The following is a 22,840-nucleotide window of genomic DNA, read 5'->3' as shown; positions in this document are numbered from 1 at the left end:
CACCCCCAGGCTAGTTGCTCAGCATAATGCATCCGAGGTTATCCAAGTGCAACTAACTCAGGGCAAAACTGCAATCCAAAGTGTAGCTTGCTACAGATCCCCCACCATGCCCCAGGATTCCCACTCCTCTTTTCTTGATGTACTGGAAAATATTAGGGTTCAACCAAACACCCTAATAATGGGCGACTTCAACTACCCCACCATTAACTGGGAAAACTACTCGTGTACCAACTCCTTAGCTCAATGCTTTCTGGAATTTATGAACTCCAATGCCCTAGATCAACTTATCCACACCCCCACCAGGGGCAACAATGTCCTAGACTTAGTCATTACCAACATGAGTGACCGGTGTTCCACACCTGAAGTCAACTCCTCGTTGGTTCAATCCGACCATAAGCTTATCACCCTTGATATCCACATCCTGCCCCAACCCCCCATTAAGGAAACCACAGTAAAATATTTCTCCAAAGCCAACTTCATGCTTCTTAAGACAGAAGTGGTGAACTTCATGACACCCATGCAGATGGACAATACAGTTACAACTGCTGAATCCTACACAAATGCGCTCTATAAGCACTTACACGAGTGCATGGATCGTGCTATCCCAAACAGAACCAAGACGCTATCCTCCAAAAAAAGGAAGCCAATCTGGTGGTCCCCTGCCATAAACAAACTGTACAACAGAAGGAAGAAACTGTTGCAAAAGAGAGTAAAATCCCATGAGTGGAGGAGCTCCCTGGTCAGCCTCAGTAAGAAGCTGAGATCCTTATAAGATCCTCCAAAGCTAGCTACGAAAACAAAATCGCCACTAGATCCAAGGACAACCACAAAGCATTCTATAGCTATGTCAAGAATCTAGATGGCACACCCAGATCTGCTCTGAGGTACAGCACAAAGGCACGAAAATTACAGAACCAACTGATATTGCCAACATCCTGGCAGATAGGTTCAGTGCTAACTTTACCCCCCTCTCACCCCCTAAAGGGCTCATATCTATACAGGAAGAATGCAGAGTCCCTGTAATCACAACTACACAGGTAAAATCTGCACTCTCTAAAGCCAAAAACACAGCATCCATGGGACCGGACGACATCCCAGGCTGCATTTTACATGAACTTCAGAATTAACTGGCTCCCCACTTAAGCACCATGTTCAATAATAGCCTCGCATCAGGCTTTGTGCCCACTTAATGGCGCACAGCAACAGTTATCTCACTCCACAAAGGGGGAGCCACCACTGATACCGGGAACTATCGACCTATTAGCCTGACGAGCCTGGTCTGCAAGGCCATGGAATGTATCATCATGGAACTCATAAACAAAGACATTGGTAACCTCCAAACTCTGGATCCCACCCAGTTCGGGTTTATGAAAGGCAGATCATGCCTCCTGAACCTGATCGACTTCCTTGAGGCAGTCACCAAAGCCGTGGATGAGGGTAAGGTGGTTCACACAGCCTATCTTGACATCGCCAAGGCTTTCGACACCATCCCCTATTCTGGAATTATAGCTAAACTCATTAAACTAGGTATAAATCACTACGTCACAAGATGGGTTGCCAACTGGCTCACTGACAGAACCCACACTGTAAAAGTTGCAGACTCCAAATCTGACCTCAAAACATTGACAAGTGGAGTGCCACAGGGTTCCGTCCTGGGACCTCTCCTGTTTGGTATCTACTTCTCTGAAGTACAGGCTAACACAGAAGGCCTCTGGCTAACAAAGTTCGCAGATGACTGCAAACTAGGAGCCATAGTCAAGTCCCCAAATGATGTGGACATCCTACAGAAGGGCCTCACTGAGACAGATGCCTGGTGTCAGAGCCATGGCCTCAAGCTCAATGCCAAAAAGTGCAGTGTCACCCCCTTTGGTAAAAACTCTGTACCCATGAACTACCATATAGGCAGCAATCTACTAACACCGAATGACGCAGGTGGACAGTAGTCTCTCCTTTGATAGTCACATCACCACAGTAGTGGCATACCTCATCATAAAAGGGTTCTCATCCAGGAAAAAAGAGGTCATTGTTCCCCTCTACTCGACACTCATTAGACCCATTATAGAGTACAACGCCCCTTTTGGAATGTACCTCACAAGACATCTGCAGCAGCTGGAAAGGCCACAGAAGTACCTCACAAAGAAGACTACTGGCCTCAAACAAATGCCCTACACTGACCGCCTCAAAATCTCCAGCTTTACTCCGTAGCATATCGCCTACTCCGAGGTGATCTCTGCCTAACATATAAAGCTATGTCAAACCCAGAGCTGTTGGACATGCTACTCCTAAAGAAATCTCAACCCCTCCAAGCTACACACTCTAGGGACCTAAACCTTGTCACCACAATTAACAGGACACGCTGCAGGAATAGATTCCTGTCCCAAAGACTTCCTATACTCTGGCTCAAGCTACCCATCTATGTCAAGCAAAGTTCTTCATTAGCACTCTTCCAGAAAAATCTTGATGAGTGGATGGAAATAGGAAATACACCCCGGGGATCACTTCTGTGTCTCTGCTCGACAGTGGCACAGGAAAATAACTTTCTTGGGTGGTGTAAGCCATGGAACCTTGTTGGCTAGGCTTACGTAGGCCCTTCGGCTGATAGCCTAGTACCTACCTATGAACCAGAAACTACAGTTATCTGGTATCTACTAATCCCCATGGAGAGTTTACTATATATATATATATATATATATATATATATATATATATATATATATATATATATATATATATATATACACACACACATATATATATATATGTACACACACACACACACACACACACACACACACACACACACAAATATCTATAATATATATATATATATATATATATATATATATTACAATCTACAAGTGTGTGTGTGTGTGTGTGTGGGTGAATGGATGAATAAAGGTGTTGGGAAGCAGGAGTGTGTATGGAAAAATGTGGATAGAGAATGTCTGTAAAAAAGTTTTTAAATCTGTGGAAATGGATGCTGTAGGAATTGACATAGGACAGAAATTGGAGGGTTTTTAATGTGTATGTCTTTAAAGGGTGGGTAATATGCATTAAACTGTAGAAGGAGTTAACAGAGAATAAATGTAAGAGTCCAGATGGTGGTTGGGGAATTGAGGGTGAGAGGAGAGCAATGCGGGCAGAGATAAACAATCACAGCAGCAGGAGACAATCAGTCTATGCAGGAAATTTTAGCATAAGTAATGGTAAACATACCCATTTAAAATCATGCACACTACTAATTATGGACTAAAAGTGCTTAGATTAGCTGGTGACATGCAAACTCATTCTTATCCCAAATTAAATTAGCTAACAATCGATAAACTATTAAAGTGAGGAGGGGGGAATCACTGACATTTCCTTAGCCTGAACTGATACAGCTGCTTTTACAAACAAGTGAGAAGAAGATGTAAGCCTTGTTAACAAATAATTAAACAGGAACTGCTAGCTCAGTTACCGAGTAACAAAATGCTTCTTGTGCCTATATGTGCCCTAACACAGTGCTCTGAAATTAGAACAAGACATGCGTTCATAGGTTCATACTAGGCTATCTGCCCTGGGGCAATTATAAGCCTAGCCCGATTCTGTATGGCTTACGCCACCCCTTGATTTGAGTATACTGTGCCCTTTTTAAGGTTTAGTTTACTGTGCCTCTGTCTAATAGTGACACGGGAGTAATCCCTGGGACAAACCTACGATCCCCCATCCACCTATCGAGATTCTTCTTGAAGAGATTCAGTGAGGTGCTCTGCCTCACATGAACTGGAATTCTATTCCAGAGCGAAGGGAGCCTCTGGGTTATGAACCTGTCCCTCCAGCAAGTTCTATTTATTTCTGTGCTGAGGTTCAAGTCCCTTGAGCGTGTGGCTCTAAGGGATTTAGATTTACTGAGGTGGAGCATGTCCATTAATTCTGGATTTGACATAGCTTTGTATGTCACGCATAGATCGCCTCGAAGTAGACGGTATGCAACTGAGTAGAGCTGGAGTTTTTTTAACCGAGCAGCATATGGCATCTGTTTGAGACCCTTGATCCTCTTGGTGAGATACTTTTGGGGTCTTTCTAATTGCTGCAGGTGTCGGGTAAGGTACATCCCAAAAGGGGCATTGTATTCTATGATGGGCCTGATGAGGGATGAATAAAGGGGCACGATTACCTCTCTTGATCTAGATGTGAAACCCTTCGTGATGAGGTGGGCTATGTAGAAGGTCTTTCTAACCACTTTGGCAATGTGGTTTTCAAAGGAGAGATTGCTATCAACTTGGGTCCCCAGGTCCCTAATAACTTTCTCTGTACTTAATGGGTTTCCGCCTATGTGGTAATTTGTGGGCACATTGTTTTTGCCAAAGGGTATGACTATACATTTTTTGGCATTTAGCTTTAAACCATGGCGCTGGCACCAGTTATCTGTCTCTGTGAGTCCTTTTAGAAGGATGTTTGTGTCAGCTGGAGAGTTGATTATGGCGCCCAGTTTGCAGTCGTCTGCGAACTTGGTGAGCCATAGTCCTCCCACGTTTGCCTGTACCTCGGAAAAGTATATACCGAACAAGAGTGGTCCCAGGACAGAACCCTGTGGGGCGCCACTTGTGACCGGTTTCGAGTCTGACATGGCTCCAGCAACTCTCACTCTGTGGGTTCTGTCTTTGAGCCAGTTTGCGACCCATCTTGTGACATAGGGGTTTATATTTAAGCTGGATAGCTTATCTATGATGCCCGAGTGGGGTATTGTGTCAAATGCCTTTGCAAGGTCCAGATAGGCTGTGTGGACTACCTTCCCTTCATCTATGGCTTTGGTGACTGTTTGAAGAAGTCAACCAGGTTCAAAAGGCAGGATCTGCCCTTGACAAAGCCGAACTGGGTAGGATCTAGTGTCTGTAGGTCCCCAATGTCTTTGTTTATGAGCTCCATGATGATCCTCTCCATAGCCTTGCAGACTAAGCTAGTCAGGCTTATGGGGCGATAGTTTCCAGGGTCTGTAGAGGCTCCACCTTTGTGGAGTGGGACCACTGTTGCTGTACGCCATTCTGTGGGCACATATCCTGTAGTGAGGCTGAGATTGTATAGCTGTTTTATTTGAGGGATTAGTTCCTCTTGGAGTTCATGTAGGACGCAACCTGGGACGCCATCTGGTCCCATGGAAGCAGTGTTTTATGTTTTGGAGAGGGCAGCCTTCACCTGAGCATCAGAGATGTTTGGGAGGCAGCCCTCTGCCGGGATAGATACTTGCTCTTTTGGGGGAGGGGTGGAGAAGTTTGCACTGAACCTGTCTGCCAGGATATTGGCGATGTCTGTGGGTTCAGTGTATTTTTTGTCGTTTAGAATCAACTCAGAACAAGTCTGGGAGTTGCATCCCAGGTTTCTAACATAACTGAAAAAAGCCTTATGATTGTCTTTGGTGTCCTGTGCAATTTTTCTCTCGAAGCTGGCCTTGGAGGATTTTATGAGGGATCGTAATTTTTTGCTAGTACTGATCAGAGAGGCCTTCCCTATTAGGGATTTTGCTCTATCATGTAGTAGCTTCCTCCTTCTGTTGTACAGTTTATTTATGGCAGGGGTCCACCAGACTGGACGTCTGCCTTTGGATGATTGGGTCTTGTTTTTTTTTGGGATAGCATGATCCATGCATTCCTGGAGATGTCCGTAGAATGCATTTATATAGGATTCTGCAGTTTGGGCCGTAGTTTCCACTGGCCCTGGGGCCTTGAAGGATTCCACTTGGTTTGAGAAGTGAGAAGTTCGCATTTGAGAAGTTTTTCACTGTGGTTTTCTGGGCTGGGGGTGGGGTCGGGATGTGGACATCCAGTGAAATTAATTTATGGTCTGATCTTACCAATGAGGGATATACTTCTGGTGTGGAGCATAGAATCCCCATGTTGGTAATGATCAGGTCTAGTATGTTGTCCCCTCTTGTGGGAGTGGTGACTAGTTGTTCCATAGCATTTGAGTTTATAATTTCCAGGAACCTTTGGGCTAAGGTGCTGGGGCTTGAGTAGTGCTCCCAGTCAATGTTTGGGTAGTTGAAGTCGCCCAATATAATGGTGTTCGGAGAGATCTTCATGTTCTCCAATGTTTTCAGGAAAGCCGAGTGGGATTCCTGACTTTGAAAGGGTGGTCTGTAGGATGCTATAAACTGAAAAGCAGTCTTGCCCACTGTTAGTTGCACATGGATGGTCTCCGATACTTCGTGCAATGCCACTAACCTGGAGGTGTGGATATCCTTGATATATATGGAAACTCCCCCTCCTTTTGTGGTTCGGTCCGGGTTTTGGGGCCGAAAAGCATGATATGAGGTATAGCCTGGTAATACTGGGGTGCTCTCTGGAGCCTTGAACCAGGTTTCTGTCACTGCACAGATATCGATGTTCTCCATACTGAGGAGAGCTTCGAGTGCGTGCATCTTGAGGTTAAGACTTCTGGCGTTTAGCAGCATTACCCTTAGTTTCTTGTTCCTTGTGCTGTCTATGGGGTGGGTTTGACTTTTGAGCCTTGCCTAAAAGGCGCTATGGGGTGGCAAGAGCCTTTGCCAATATCCGAAAGCCCAGTGGTGACAGGTGCAAGCCGTCCCTAGAGAAGCAACGTGGCTTGTCGAGCATGTCATCCCAGGCTGACAGACACTGGATCCCCTTTGAATGACACCAAAATTTTAGCCAATTGTTAAAATCGATCATTTTGTCTTTGTACTGTGGCATCATTCTAGGTGAGGGTAAGATGCTGATCAAGGTCAGGGTCATACCAGCCTGGGCTACATGATCAGAGAGCTCCTCTATGTCTCTTTTCATGTAGTCCAGGGAGGTACGTCTCAGGTCATTCACACCAGCATGTACAATGACTGAGTCATATTTGTATTTGCTTTGGAGTGACCTGAGTGCTTGCGTTATGTGGCGGATCCTAGCACCCGACAGGCAGCTCACCGTGACCTTCTCTTTATTCAGCCTGGTGAGCGGGACGTCAGTGTGTCTGACAATAGAGTCACCTATTACAAGAGTATCAGTTGTGTTATTCAGCCTTAAGGGCTGTGGCTGCTTGGCACACTGACTTTGTGGGCTATGTGTTGTGCGTGTTTTGTTTTGAGGTAGCGTTTGCTTGGATTGCGTTATCAAAGAACTAATACAATATGGCTGGTTTACTGATTTAGTTATTTATTTTGATATTGCTTGTATTCGTCATAACAGGAAAAACACTTCAGATCAATTACCACTACATGCAAAATTTCAAGTTTTGGTAAATCGGTTATTGTTTAGAAATTTGCCCTCTTTTCTTAGAATAAAGGAGATGAGCAACTGTGCTATTTTTCCGAATTCATGCACCCAATTCAGGTAAAAACCTGAGTTGGTCGAGCACATCCAGAACATGAAAGGCTTTTTTTGCACTGGACTCTTTACTTACAAATAAACTGGAAAGGAATTAATTGGTTAAGGACAATTCTATTATCATTTATGAAAGGAAATGTGTCTTAATCCTAAAAGACACCCAATGTGTGAGAAAGTCCAAATAGGGTTCTCTATAGATAACTGTCAGACTAATTATGGTTTAACCCTTGATTTCTCCTCTTAAATTCACCTCAAACTTTTCTGACATATTCCAAAATTAAAAATACCACTTCCTCGACTCCTGACAAATATTAGTGGATGACTCCTGTGAAGCAATAAGCCCCACGTAGTCAAAACTCTCAATCAGCTCTTTAACCTGCAACATATTTTCTTTTGATAAATCTATTAGCACCACTGCATACCATATGCATAACACTCCACTTAAACCTGCCCTGTCATTATGAACTAGAGTACCTGTGCTGGTAACTCACTTTCATTTGACCACCACATCTCTGTCATGGTTAGAAACTCCTTTTACCTCATACAACATATCCTTCATGTTAACTCATAAAGTGCCAAATAAGTTATGGTCCCACTCTATTCTTCCGTTAATAAGCCCATCACTAAATAAAATGCTCCCTTCTGCATAAATCTTACTAAGTACCTAATCTAGCTTGACAGATGTCAATGCTTCCCCAGCAAATGGACCTCTGATCTTACCTTAGTGACTATAATATACTGAAAGCCCTATTTGTGTACTCAGTCTCTTACAGGCTCCTGAGGGGTGATCTCTTCTTAATCTTTCTTTGTTAACAATAGGTTATGCTAATAGAATATGATTTTTACAATGGAGTTTTTTACATGCAAAGTATATATGTATATATTTATATTTTTTTTTTGACTGCCAAATGGTCTAAGATTTATATATTTCCAGTACACCTCTCAAGTGTACCTCATTATGAGGAACATACCTCATTTGGGGTCTTAAAGTTGACGTTCCTTGAAGTTCCACATTGAAAAGGTCTATCACACATTCAGTGTTAGGAATTTTTTTAACTCATGTTGTTGTGTCTTTCGGCTTTTCCCGGTTAGGGGTCGACACAGCGGAACTCAGGTCCGCTAATGATTGGCAGTAGATTTTTACATGCCGAGTTGCCAGCTCTGATGCACAACCTTCAACGAAGGTCGCCCATTCAAGCATGTCTCCACACAGAAGACGCTCTATCTGAGAATCGAACAGGACAACGTCTTACTGTGAGGCGACAATGCTACCGCAGCACCACCATGTTAAACAGAAATTAATCATATTAATTCATTAAAAGTTCATTTTTATAAATAAAACCAGCATATTTTAACCATCCTATGACCTTCCTAGTTGAAGCTGCTAGTAAGCCATTAGTATGTGTTCCACATTTTGCCCATTTGTTCTACATTATGAAGGCCAGTGTTCCTCACTTTGGGGATGGAAAGTTGAGAGCTATGATTTCCAGCCAAGTAGTATATTGTCTTGGATAAAATCACAGATGTAATAATCTGTTTAATAATCTGGTTAAATTAGAGGTACCACATCATTATTAATTTTGTTTAAAGTACATAAGGCTCGAATGTCACACTGACGGGGGAAGGGATGTAAACTTAACATGTGTACTAATACTAACAACACATTGTTTTACAGCACAATAAACCCCTACCCTGCCTGATAAAAAGTATATATATAGTTAGAAAGCTTGTGAGGTAACTATTACTCTGTTATTTTTGTTTTAGTTGGATCGCTTGTCTGTGTACTTAATGAAGGATTTTCGACTGGAAACAGACTGCCTACCCTGCTTGGATTACTTTCGAATACTTAATAATTCTGTACAATATTTCAAATTGTATATATATTTTTTTTTTTTTTGACTTAGGACGAGTTTAAGTTTGCTACTTCTACTATCATTATCTGATCTGATTAATATACAGTGATTAACTATATATATATATATATATATATATATATATATATATATATATATATATGGATTGAAAATCTTCCACACAAAATGTCTTATACTGTTTTGTTTTCTATGTTATAAATGACATCACACTTTATGAATTCCTCACTCACTCTACAGACCCAAGCCTATAGTGCTACCTTAATAAAATCATCTAAGTGACAAGCATCTAACCCAGTATATACCCTGTTTTGGGAATAAGCTCTATGTACTTATCAAGCACATATTTCCCTTGATACATTCAAAATCTGTCTGGAAAACTAGATGGGTGACAAGTTCTCACCTTCGGTATGTGAGGAAAATCTTCTTAATGGGGATACTATTAATCTACCAACAACTGGTGATGTAGCCGAGCTTCTCAGTGGTCTCATTGTTCCCAATCTCAGTTTGAGCCTAGGAATTTATGAACTATGGCACAGAGCCTGGGGCTTATGTGGTTAGATGTGAAAGCTACCAAGGAAAGCATTTTCCAGGAGAAGAACTTCAAAGCTGCCAAACCACCTAATTCAAATGGGAAATGGACTGGCCTGTCAACCATACATTTGACAAAGATCCAGAACTTTTTTTAAGGAACTGTTTAACTACCTAGTGATGGGTCACTGCTCAACTGTCTACAAAGCAGTTTGTGTCTTTCGGCTTTTCCCGGTTAGGGGTCGCCACAGCGGAACTCCGGTCCACTACTGATTGGTAGTGGATTTTTAAATACCAGGTTACCAGCCCTGACGCACAGCCTTCAACTAAGGCACGCTCCATTCACATATGCCTCCACAAAGAAGATGCTCTAGCTGAGAATCGAACGGGACGTCTTGCTATGAGGCGACAACGCTACCGCAGCACCACCACTGCAGTCTAATGGACAGAAATGCCATAAACAAGAAACTTTACCATGAAAGAGCTGCAACTTAAAGTAATAAGTACTTCTCCCACCAGCTGACCAAATGAGGGAGCACAGGATGCCTCTCTCTTCAGAAGGAAAACATCTTTTACTTAGCAGAGCAAGTATGACAAATGGAAGGCTTCCTGCCAACTTCAATCACATCTGACAGTCTCCCTCAGCAATGTTTGGTGGCAGCATGTGAAATAAAACCAAGCCTTAAACAGGCAGCTGCCACCCCAGCTAAGGGAGGAATTCATTGGCTTTTACACAAAAGGGTTTTTTGCACTGTCAAAGACTAGAAAGCCTGAAACCATCATACACTGTGTTAAGCTGACAAGTATTTAGTGTCTCTCCTTCCTCTCTTTATATACTATCACCTAAAATTACTACTGTTGTCAACTTGCATGCTACCATTTTTAGCACTGAAAAAACTATTTCTTCTAACTATTCCTGGCAAGCAACTGTTATAGTACAAGGCACAGAAGTCATGTCTTTGCTTATTAGTTTTATACTGTTATAGAAATACTTTCTGAGAGTATTTCAGTAAACAGACAGCATTTAATACCATAGCATATGTCTAACTGTGAGGCATTAATTGCTGCTTAGAACTCTTATTAGTGATGGAAGTACAAGTGTTTTGTAGCATACAAAATTCTGGGTTAAATTGTTCTACTTACAAAACTCTGGGTTAAACTGCTCTGCTTTCTAATAGATACTTACTCATTTACCTACTACAAAATGTGTTCACTGTCATGCACTTTCGACACACACCCTGAAGTCCTTACAAAGGTGTTTCTTAATCATTTGCCAAAGGACCTCAGGAAACAGTGGTGAAGGAACGGGTATATTTGTGTATATTTTCCTAACCTTTACACCTCTCTAAAATATTAAGCACAGCTTAAGTTTAACTTTTCTCCCTTCCTCTTCTACGTCTTTGCTATTTTCTTCTCTTTCAGCTGTGGATCGTAAAACAAAATGTTTATATAGTGCAATACTATCCACCTTCCTGAAAACTTTGCTAAGTATTGTTAATGTTAAACTCAGAATCATAAGCTACTGATGCACTCTATGTTTAATGCATCTAGCTATCCTATTGTATGTGCACACTACAAGAGGACTCCAGCCCCTTCCACTACAATTAAATCAATATTTTTCTTCTAGCTAATAGTTACTTATATAACAATATCCTTTCTTGCAAGTAAACATTAGGAAAGCATATTTGCTTAAGCACTCTATTTCTAGCAGTAACATGTTATACTAAGTGAAAAGTCTAAATAAAAAAAATGAAACAAACGTGTGTACAGGTCAGTTTCTAATCTTTAATCAAACTTAGTAAGACAGTTTACCTCAATATACTTGCTAACATAAGTACTGTCTGCTAGTTTCTTCACTGTCAGAAACATTGGCAGAAAATACACAATAGTCCTCTAGCACATCACATTTTCAAAGATATTTCCTGAACTATATCCATACTCACTACTAAACACACGCACCTTTAAACACTTAAAGCTCAGTAAGTCATCATTCTCCATCTACATACATGTAAAAAAGCTAGATTTTTTCTACAAATATCTGCATGCCATAACTAAGCTGCTCCAAAGTGGGGACATCCACCTCAACCCTGTCCCAAGCACCAATATATAGTCAGAACCAATCACATTCCTTCAAAATGACACAACTCCTCTCCCAAACCATAACTCATTTCACAACCTGTTTCTCCTAAACATAAATTTTCAAAATATATGTAACAAGACCCATGAACTCTACACAACCCTATCACACCATAACCCCAACATACTTATAGGTACAGAAACTTGGCTAAAGCCAGAAACAACCAGCAACAAAATACCCCTCCCTGGATATAGCATAATCAGGTTAAACAGACTAACAAAAAGAGGAGGTGGAGTAGCAATAACTTTTAAAAACATCCTATAAGTAATCTAATATCCTCAAACTACCCCAAAGTTTCAAAAAGCTGAAATTCTCATTACCCAGCTCAAGCTCAATAACAGTAAACCAGTTGGCATAGTAGGTCTATACATCCGCCACCCCCCATGGGAACAATCAAGCCAGACATGAAGAAATCCTTCAGTGGTTGTATCACAATATAAAAAAAGAGACCATGACTTTAGGTGATGTACACTTTGAGTGGTGACAAATAGCTCACCTGACCTAAACTTATTTGGATTCTCACAACTATTAAACATTACTACCAGGACCAAAAAAAGATCTAGCAAAGAAAACACACTAGAGTGGATTATTTCAAATAAGCCCCACAACTACAACAATGCCATCAGAACCTTACCAGACAATATTAGTGGCCATCTATCCACCTACTCTATCACACAGCAGCTAAACTTTCAGAAGCGAGTGACGTACAGCAGCTAAACTTTCAGAAGCGAGTGACGTACAAACAAGTCCGTAATCTGCTGAATTTCAACACTGAACACTTTATAACAACTCAATAGCAATATAACTGGAACTGTCTATAAATATTACCACTAGATGAAGCAGTTACTCATTTTAATCAGATCTTCCTAACCATCCTAAATAAGCAGGCCATACACAGAAACAAGAGCCAAATCTATTCCAGCACCCTGGCTAAAATGACTACGAAGCAACTACTATTAAACAGAGACCAGGTCTGGAAAACATATACAAAAATAAAACTCAATTAGCACTACAAGATTATAGGTATCTCAGAAATCTCACAAAAAAAGAAAAAACAAATACCCAATGACAGGAAAGAGTATTTTACAAACCTATAAAATACCCACAAAAATAACGCCAAATTGTTCTGGTAGTCCGTGTAGTCACTGCTAAACCCTGGGCAAACGTCTACCTTCCAACACACCACAACCTCTAATTACCCAGGTAATACAGCAACTCAATTCAACACCCACTTTGTAAATTCTATCTTATTACTAACCAAACAAAACTCCACCTCACCCCTCATTATTCCATATCCCCCCACCAACAACAAAGTGCTCTCTAAACTTGGCAGTGTACTCACCTCAGCAATAAAAAAATACCTACAATAAATGAAACCAACCACTTAGCAGGTGACAAATTACCAGCAGAGTACCGCAAAACAGCAGCAGAAGCTACAGCATTCACAGTCTCCATACTTATCAAGATCTATAAAAGAAAACCATGCCCTCAACATGTGGAAAATATCATACATCATATGCCTACATAAAGGTGTAAATTCTAACCAATTACCGTCCAATAGTCAAAAGCTTTCCCTGAACTATGGAAAAGCAGAAACAGGCTCCCCATCCCACTGCAAAAGCATTCATTATTAGATCTCTATCAGGTTCTCAGCGTCTGGCAGTGAAAAAACATGCTGAGGATGAAGGAATCAACTACAATTCTAGGCTGATAATTAGATCTGTCAATAAAAGATCTGTGAGGCCAAGACTGCTATGTAGCCACTGATACCTCACAACCTGCCTGCAGTTTTTGTCAGTTGATGTAAGATGTCATTATCTTTAGAAAAAAATTGTTGTTTCTGTGAAGTGTCTTGAATCTGCCCCCAAATGTACTCCAACAGTAGTATGTCGTGTGGGCTAAATAACTGATAGTCCTAATTGCTGGTGTATCAGAGGTTAGTACTCTTTTACAAATAATCCAACTAAGCAATCCTTCCAAGGGTAGTTAGCAGTAGAGACGTGCTATTTGTGGAAGCCGAAGACAGGTGCAAATATGAAGGATCAGTTTTTAAATTCAAATAAAAATACAAATATGACCTTTTTAGACAAATATGACCTTTTGTTAGACTGTCTACGCAATAAGTCAGCTTCAGACCTGTAATATGGAGTTTGTGTGCCTGGGTGTGAATTGTTTTATGTTTCAGCAATTCCTCAAAAACAGCAACCATAGGTGCAATCCTCCCACTAGTCTCTGGTAATTTAAGCATTTCTAGAAAATACCATACTGGTGAAAACAGTTTAGCATTATGCTAGTTGAACAACTCTCCTATGTTAATCACAAACGGACTAAAACGGTATTGTATGAAGAGCAAGATAACTAAAATGAATTAACTCAAAGCTATGACTCTATGTATTAAAGAGAAATGTACATGGGCTGAAAGTATTCACTCATCTTCACAGTAAATAGAAGGAACATGAACTTACATGGAGCAAACTAATGTTAAATGTTCTGGCTAGAAATTAAAAAAGTAATACAGCGTAAACTCTATTGATATTCTAAAATAAAGACATCCATTCTGAATATCAAAACTAAACAATACTGATTTTGAATTGTCTCTCCACTTCAATCAATAGTGCAAGTCATTTGATGCAACCAGTTTATTCAATAAAAGTATTTCTAAACTGACACCAAGATGATCTTTTTACAATTTTACTAACCCTCTCTCTACACCCCCAAAAATAAATTCAGGCAAGCAACTTTACCTGTACAGAAAGTATACCACACCTCTGGTAATATAACAACATATTTCCTCTTCTCAGACTGATTGTTTAGGTTGGAAAGGGCTAAGAGGGTAAGTGAAGTTACAGCTGCAGCAATGGGACACTGCATTAGTTTAACTTATTTACAAATCTGTTTTGTACATGTGGTATGGATTAAAAGGGACATGAGGGATTACTTGAAGAGAGTAAGTGACTCTGCTGTGATCTTAGGGCAGGAAAACCTTACATGGTCATTATGTCTGTGCCTTTCATGCTGTGAAACAATTGCATTAGGAGAGAAAGTACCCATCCTTTTAACGATACTACTGAATTTAGCCATGTCTGTACATGTGTCAGTGGGAGTGTGGGCAAGCAAATATGTATGTGTATGGTGGGGAGTAGGGTAATGGAATGCAGTACAAGGAAAAAAGAAGTTATGTACTCACCATAACGTTCCATCTGAGTAGTTGGACTTCTGATCCGAGCTCCAAGCTCCTCCCCTTACCAATAATACCACTCCATCTCCTTCCTTCCTTCCCTCAAATTGAGTTTGCCATACCATACACATAACCCTGATCTGATAAGCCTCACCAACAATGAAGAACAGGAGAGCCGCATAGGCGCTCTCTCTCCTGCCTACCAATGTAAAAAACATAATGAGACGGTCAGGGGGAAGGAGGGAGAGAACAAATATCATCCAAAGACACCCTAGACCAAAAAGCCACTGATGTAGTCATGGACCTGGTAGAATGGGCATTTATCCTACCTGGAAGAGACATGCCTCGGTCTTTGTAAACCTGAAAGATGCAAAGGGAAATCCATCTGGCAATGGTTACCTTAGAAACCGGTTTTCCCAGAAAAGGTGTAGAAGAAAACACAAACAACTGGTCAGACTTGCGAAAGGCCTTAGTCCTATGTAAGTAGAAATGTAGCTGTCTGTGTACGTCTAATAGATTCAATTTATATTCACCCCTGTACTGAAAATTTGGAAAGAAAACAGGTAAACTGATTGTTTGATTGATATTTGTTTCAGAGGCCACTTTAGGAAGGAAAGAAGGATTAGTACGAAGTGAAACCCTGTCTTTATGGAAAATCATATATGGAGGTTTGACAGATAATGCTTGGAGTTCTTACACTCTCCTAGCCAAGGTGATAGCCACTAGAAAGGCAGTCTTCAAAGATACAAATTTCAGATCCACAGAAGCAGTCGTCTCAAAAGGTAGAGCAACCAGAGCTTGTAAAACTAGGGTAAGATCTCAAGGAGGAGTAGGATCTTTAACCGAGTGTCTTAAAAGAAAGGTATCTTTAATAACGGTTTTGCACAGTCTGGAGGAAGCCAATGAAGCCATGTTCTCACCTATATGGAAAGTGGAAATGGTAGCCAGTTGAACTTTTACTGTAGATGAGCTAGCACCCTGCTGGAAAATATATGCCAAGAACTCAAGGACCACTGGAACAGGAGCTGTGAAAGGGTCCAAATCCCTTTGAGAAGCCCAGACAGAGAAACCCTTCCATTTGCTACAGTATAGTTTTCTGGTGGATGATTTATGAGCTGCCACCACAACAGTCTTCCTAGCAGTCAAGGGAACTGGAGCAGCCAAGCAGTGAGCTTCAGATTGACCAAGTCTGGATGAGGGATCCCTCAAGGAGTGCGAAATGAGATCCGGTATCGGATCCAAGATCCATGGAGGAACTATTAGATGAGACCAAAGGAAGGGAAACCAGAATTGGCAAGGCCAGTATGGGGCAATGAGGATAACTTTGCTCCCCAACCTGCGAGCCTTCTGGAGAAATTTTGTTATGAGAGGTAATGGGGGTAAGCATAAAGAAGACCGGGAGGCCAAGCATGGACTAGAGCATCCCTGGGGGATTCCCCCTATAGGGGGATCAGAGCGAAAAACTTGCTGCACCTCTTGTTGGAAGGAGATGCGAAGAGATTGCAGCAAGGCTGACCCGACTCGAGGAAGATCTGCTCCGCTACAGAAGGATTCAGAGACCACTTGTAAGGCTTCAGGATAGTCCTGCTCAGTCTGTCTGTCAGTATGTTGGATCGACCCGGAATGTGTGGTGCTGCCAGAAAATGGCTGGTGGAGACTGCCTATTCCCACACTCTCATGGTCTCACAACAAAAGGGGGTAAGATCTGGTTCCTCCCTGTTTGTTGATGTACCAGATCACTGACATGTCTGTCTGAATTGCAATAGTTCCCAGAGGAAGAAGGGCATGAAGGGCTTGCAACGCTAACAAGACCGCCCTCATCTCTAGAACACTGACATGCAATTTGGTCTCGTTCACGGACCACGTGCCTTGAACTATCCTGCCCGAGCAATGCCCCCCCCACCCTAGTTGGGAGGCGTCCCGTGGTCACTGTGGCTTGGGGAAGGGGTTGCAATAAATGTCTGTCTATTGACTATTTCCGAGGAGTGTACCCACCAGAGGAGGGGCTTCCTGCAAGAGTTGCTTATATGAATAGGATGTGTCAACGGCAGATTTAATAATGACCACTGGACCGCTAGTGTCCACTCTAGTACCAGCATATGAAGGTGAGCACAGGGAAGAAGAGTAATGGTTGCTGCCATGGAACCTGGGACTCGTAATATCACCTCGGCTGGAGAAAGATGAGACTGAAGGATCACGGACACATGGAGTCATATGTTCCAAAATCTCTCCGGAGTTAGAAAAATCTTGGTTTGCAACGTATCTATCCTCGTTCCAATGTAGTCTAAGACCTGAACAGGGTTTAGAGAAGACTTGGACATGTTGATTGTAATTCCCAACAAGTTTAACAGTTTCAGGAAATAGTCTCTGGCCTGACAAAGTAGACACCTGGTGGGAGCAGCTAGGAGCCAATCGTCCAGGTATGGGTAGACCTGTAACCCCTGAAGCCTCAGGTGAGCCGCTACTACTGCCATGACTTTGGTGAACACCCTGGGGGCTGTGAAGAGACCCAAGGGTAGGGCCCAGAATTGAATGTGACTGGCCAATAGCTGAAAGCAGAGGAATCTCCTGGAGCATCTGTGCATTTTTACATGGTACTACGCATCCTGGAGATCTATTGAGCACATCCAGTCATTCTCCTGCAGGTAAGACAGGATAGATTGTAAGGTGACCATCTGGAACTTCTTTTTGGCAACTGACCAGCTTAGGGTGGAAAGGTCTAGAATAGGCCTTAGGTCTCCCGTCTTTTTTGGCACCAAAAAGAACCTGGAATAGATGTCTGATCCAGACTGATCTTGAGGGCGGGCTGGATGACTCGTTTCCTTAGCAGCTTTTCTATTTCGAGAGCTGCTGCCTCCCTTTGCGCGGGTGAAACATCCGGGAGGTGTTTTGGAGGAATGGGAGGAACCACAAAGGGGATGGTATAGCCTCTGGATATGATTTGAAGCACCCAATGGTGTGTTGACATGGACTCCCATGCCGTCAGGTGCAACGAAAGGCGACCCCCGACTGCCTCCACAGGAGAGCAGTTGGGCAACCCCTTAGGGCTGCTGTTCTGGCCTGTCCGAGAATGGTTCTCGAGACCCAAAATTTCTTGGACCCCCCCCCCCTGCCTCTGGGCCGGCATCTGTCTGGTCCCCCTCTGCCTCTGGGGGAAGATGAGTTCTGAGTGTCCCAGGAATATTGTGACTTCCGGAACCACATCTTCTTTTGCCCCTGCTGATTCTTGGAAAAGGATCTTTGGGGTTAGAGAAGTGGATCCCGACGGCAGACAATGTCTTCCCGTCCTTTTCACTCTGGACCAACTTGTCACGAGCCGTCTTCCCAAAAAAGGAAGAGCCATCATAAGGGGCATTCGCGAAAGACACCTTAAAGGGTTCCGTGAACTGACATAGCCTGAGCCATGCATGTTGCCTCATGGTAATGCTAAACCCAGCCGCCCTCACTGCTCCTTCAGTGGCATGCGAAAGGAGATGCAAGGACGTGTTAGAAAACGCTTTAAGAGTGGCCATTCGAGCGGAGAATATGTGCTTATCCTCTGGCGACATGGACTTCGGAGGTGACTCAGTTCGCTCCTTGACCAAGTCGCGCTGCAGTCGAGTGACATGTGCCAAATCATTCAGTGCCCTTATAGAAAAGGTGGCTGAAGCATATGCCCGCTTTCCTAGATGATCCATCATCCTAGGCTCTCGGTTGGGGGGATGGACCGTAGAACTTTCCTGGGCTAGTTCTTTCTTAGTGGCGGCCGTTACCACCATGGCATCCACTGGGGACCTCCTTGTTTCAACTGGGTCTGTCGGCAGAAGGACTTAAAATCTCATTGGGATGCTTCGGGACTAGCTCCACGGTGTCCAGTTCCTTCCATGCCCAGGTGGTAATAAGGTCCACCAAGGGATCCACGGGGGGTGGACACTCAGGAGGTAGTCAGGCCCGTGCCGAAGGCCTCCAGAAACACCGACTCATCTAAGGATGGTTTGGGGGTAGACAAACCCCCCCCCCACTGCCGCAGGATTTCCATGATGTCTCCAAAGGAGACATCGTCAAGGGGTGATCTGGTAGAACATTCCCCTTCCTGCAAATCGGTGTCCTTGGTGAAGGACTCCAGAGTCCAAGTGCCTCATTTTGCACATTTGTTTGCGATTAACCTCTTTGGTGGGGGTCTCCGGAGAAGGCTCGCAAACTACCTGTGGTTCCGCATGGAGAACAGTCTGGGGAACATCGAGCACGGGATGTCCCTGCATGGGCAAAATGGCTGAAGACACACCCAGAGGTGAGGGATTTGGGGCAGAGTTCGTGGAGATGGTCAGGGGCCTTGATCCGCTGGAGAGAACCTTTTCTACCACGTCGAAAGCCGAGGGAGAGTGAGCCTCCAGGGAAACTAACTGGAGCCGAGATACCGAGGAGAGGGCCCTGACCCGACAAAGTCAGTGCCAAATGGGAAAAGCCCAATTCCTCAGATCCAACAACCAGGCTTCGGCTCTGAGAGCCACTTGGATCCAAATTAGTTGGGTCCGACTGGCTCAAGGTAAAGGCCGGCATCAAGGTACTCGGTACCATCGGTGCCAACCCCCTGACTCTGGGACTTCTTGGATCCATAAACTCAGATACCGGGGGTCGGACCGGAGAAGGAGATATCGAGGCAAAAAAGGGAAGCTAGCACCCCCCTCCAGAGGGAAAGGGGGCTGGCAAGACCCCCATCTGAATCTGGGTGTGAATGAACCTTCGCATCATTTTGTCCAATTTTTGATGGAATGCGACGAGGCCACTGATGCCGACCAGAAGGGTTGATGTGCAGAGGCCTTGGAAGAAGGCCTAGGCTCCTCTGGCTCTGCCGAGAATCTGGGTGAGCAGAGCTGAGGAGAAACTAGTCTAGTAATTACCTGTTGATTCAGAGGAGGACCACCAGATCCGATCGGTCCTGGGATATCTTCCTCCCCTTGTCTCTCTCTTTTTCTTTATCTTTGTCTTTACCCTTCTCTTTCCTATGCTCCCTGTCCGCAGACCTATGAGCAGGAGTTTGAGTCCCGGCCTGGGAGGGAGGGGAAGAGATTGTGGCTGACGAAGAAGCAGTCACAGCCGTGACCGTAAGAGAAGTGGAGGCAGCCTCCTCCGTAGCAGGAAGAAGCCCTTTAAGAATTAGTTTTTCCCTGCGATCCTTCAGGGCCCTGGGGTTAAATCCCACACAAATCGTACATTCAGTCGAAAAATGGGAGGCCCCCAAACACATCACACACAGAGTATGGCCATCAGCCAGAGATAACTTATGGCCACACATTGTGCATTTTCTGAAAACCAGCTTAGACTGCTGATCTGCCATTTTTTTACACAAGGTTAAAGGCAAAAGGCACAAGCCCTAACCTTCCCGACTATACACACAAACTCATGTCCACTGACTAGCAGTAAGGGAAGAGATAGGAAGGTCTACTCTAACTACTATGCTAAACTGATCTACTTTTTTTTTTTTTTTTTTTTTACTTTTGAAAAGAAAAACATGATGCAAAATGAAGGGGAGGTTAAGCAAGGGAAAGGGAACCTACCGGTCGCTACCAGCAACACAAACTCCCAAAAATTATCTGAAAAAAGCACCTACCACGCCTGGAGCTCTGAGATCACACTGCTTGGCAAAGCCACGGCGAGGGACGGAAGGAGATGGAGAGGTATTATGGGTAAGGGGAGGAGCTTGGAGCGCAGATCAGATGCTGGTGAAGCTGCCGTCTAGGATCCGATTCCCACAGGTTGAAAATCAAATGAAGTCAACTACTTCAGATTCTATGACAATGTCCCTAATCGAATGTATAAATATATGCATTATTTTTGCACTCCCCTTTGCATCTCAAAATTCAGGATGACTAGGGGACCTTTTGTAAACTACAAACTCTTCAGTATGCTTCAGTACTTAGTTTTTGACTTTATAACTCAGAAATGCCAACATATTCTACATATTCTACAAATTCCTAAAGTTACTGTGAGCAATGTTATATGGAGCATAAACAAAATATTGCTATAAATATTCCTACACCATCTTCTAGTAATAAGAATGACAGTATGAATGCATGTTTATGATATTTCACTAGTGACAGCAAAACTATTACATTTTTATTTTAAATTACACACATGCTATTCCAGGTGATAAATCACAAATATGGAAGTCCCACTAGGCTTACCTGTTTAAAAATAGCTGGAACAGATGATGGCATTTCCTGCTCCACCAAGATCAGTGTTGCTTGTTTCCCATTGGCCTCCTCATCTGTCATATAAAATAAAGTTATTAAATTAGAAAAGCAACTATAAGCACATTGTGCTCGTATACACACAGCATGATGGCATGAAAGTTAAGATTATTGACTCACACCTCTTGGATCCCCAGTTCAATTGCTAGCTGGGGTGCCTTCTGCATGGAGTTGGCATGTTCTCTCCGTATTCTAGAGAGCTTCATCTGGGGTCTCTGGTTGCCACCCTTACTCCAAAGACATACTGAGAAGGATGAGAGGTGATGCCAAATTGATACCTGAATACTACTATTTTCAGTCACCTTAACTGTGTGAGGAGGTTATCAAATGAGACATAAAAGTTAAGTAACCACAGAAAATGATCAAATGAGACATTAAAGGTAAGTGACCATAGCAGTACCAGAATCACATTAATGTACTTTACATACATAATCAAATCTTGCACAAAGTAATTTCTTTTAAGGTGCAGTTACAAATTACTCTGACTCTAAGAGAAAGTTAGTATGTTCCTTGAGTAATGCCATAGCTTCAAAAGTATGATGATCGGGTGTTTGTCTGCTGGTGTAGGTAAAAGAAGTCATGTTCTTACCATAACGTTCCATCTGTGTTGTCGATCTTCATTCATTCTTGACTGAAGGGTTCAGTTCTGACCTCTCAGAACCGACTTGGCCATTATACTTAGCTCGCGCCAGCCAAAAACTCTCAAGCTAAGGCTCTACCCACAATGTCTCTCTTCCCATTACCTCAGATAAGAGTTTGCCTAGTAGTTAAAAAAATACAAAAGCCTTGTCTAAGGTATAACCCTATAATATCCCAGGACTAGGTCCGAACCTCCAGGAGTCTTTTGGAGGGGGCAGAAGAGAGGGATGTCAAGAATGAGTGAAGATCGACAACACAGATGGAATGATATGGTAAGAACATAATTTCTTTATCTGATGTTATCAATCTTCATTCATTCTTGACTGATGGGACAGAGTCTCCAGCTACATTAGATCCTGGGCGACCCTAAGGAAAGATATTCCTGAGCACCATAGAACCAAAGGATGCTCTCTTACCCTGGAGGCCATGTCTAATTTGTAATGAGTGATAAAGGTATGTGTATTAGCCCAAGTTGCAGCTGCACAGGTCTTCCATAGAAGCCCAGGAATGGAAGACAGCTGAAGTGGAAACATCTAGTAGAATGAGCTCAAACTGTAGTCGACAGCTTGAGTTTATTTTGGTTGTATATAAAGGTAATGGAGTCTCTTAGCCATTTTGACAAGGTGACCTTTGATACCAGTGTGCCTAATCTGGGTCCTGAAAATGATATAAATAGTTGGTCTGATTTTCTAGAAAATTTCATTTTGTCCAAGTGTAAACAGTACTCTCCTTTGTTTGTAAAATTTGGGAAGACGACTGGTAAGTCTATGGACTGGTTGATATTACACTCTGATTCCACTTTGGGAAGGAAGGTGGGATTAATTCTGAGTGATTCTCTTTAGTTGTGAAAAATGATATAGGGATGATTCACACATAAAGCCTGTAACTTTGAAATTCTCCTAGCAGACGTAATATCTACTAGGAAGAGGGTCTTCCAAGATAAA

General features: G+C 42.8%; 1 protein-coding gene across 6 annotated transcripts in view; it reads right to left on the bottom strand.

Moving 5' to 3' along the window:
* SLC29A1 (solute carrier family 29 member 1 (Augustine blood group)) overlaps positions 1–22,840 on the bottom strand; it is a 1,418,904-nt gene that overhangs the window by 165,939 nt on the left and 1,230,125 nt on the right. For all 6 annotated transcript variants that reach the window (XM_044060805.1, XM_044060813.1, XM_044060823.1 and 3 more), the window contains one exon: positions 21,192–21,274. In XM_044060805.1, coding sequence (XP_043916740.1) covers positions 21,192–21,274 — 83 coding nt within the window. The remainder of the gene's footprint in view (positions 1–21,191; positions 21,275–22,840) is intronic.

Source organism: Protopterus annectens, chromosome 1.part0, assembly GCF_019279795.1.
Source record: "Protopterus annectens isolate FY-2018-M chromosome 1.part0, PAN1.0, whole genome shotgun sequence".
NCBI classification, from domain to species: Eukaryota; Metazoa; Chordata; order Ceratodontiformes; family Protopteridae; genus Protopterus; species Protopterus annectens.
The sequence above is the reverse complement of the archived record's forward strand: the minus strand, read 5'-3'. Positions and strand labels throughout refer to the sequence as shown.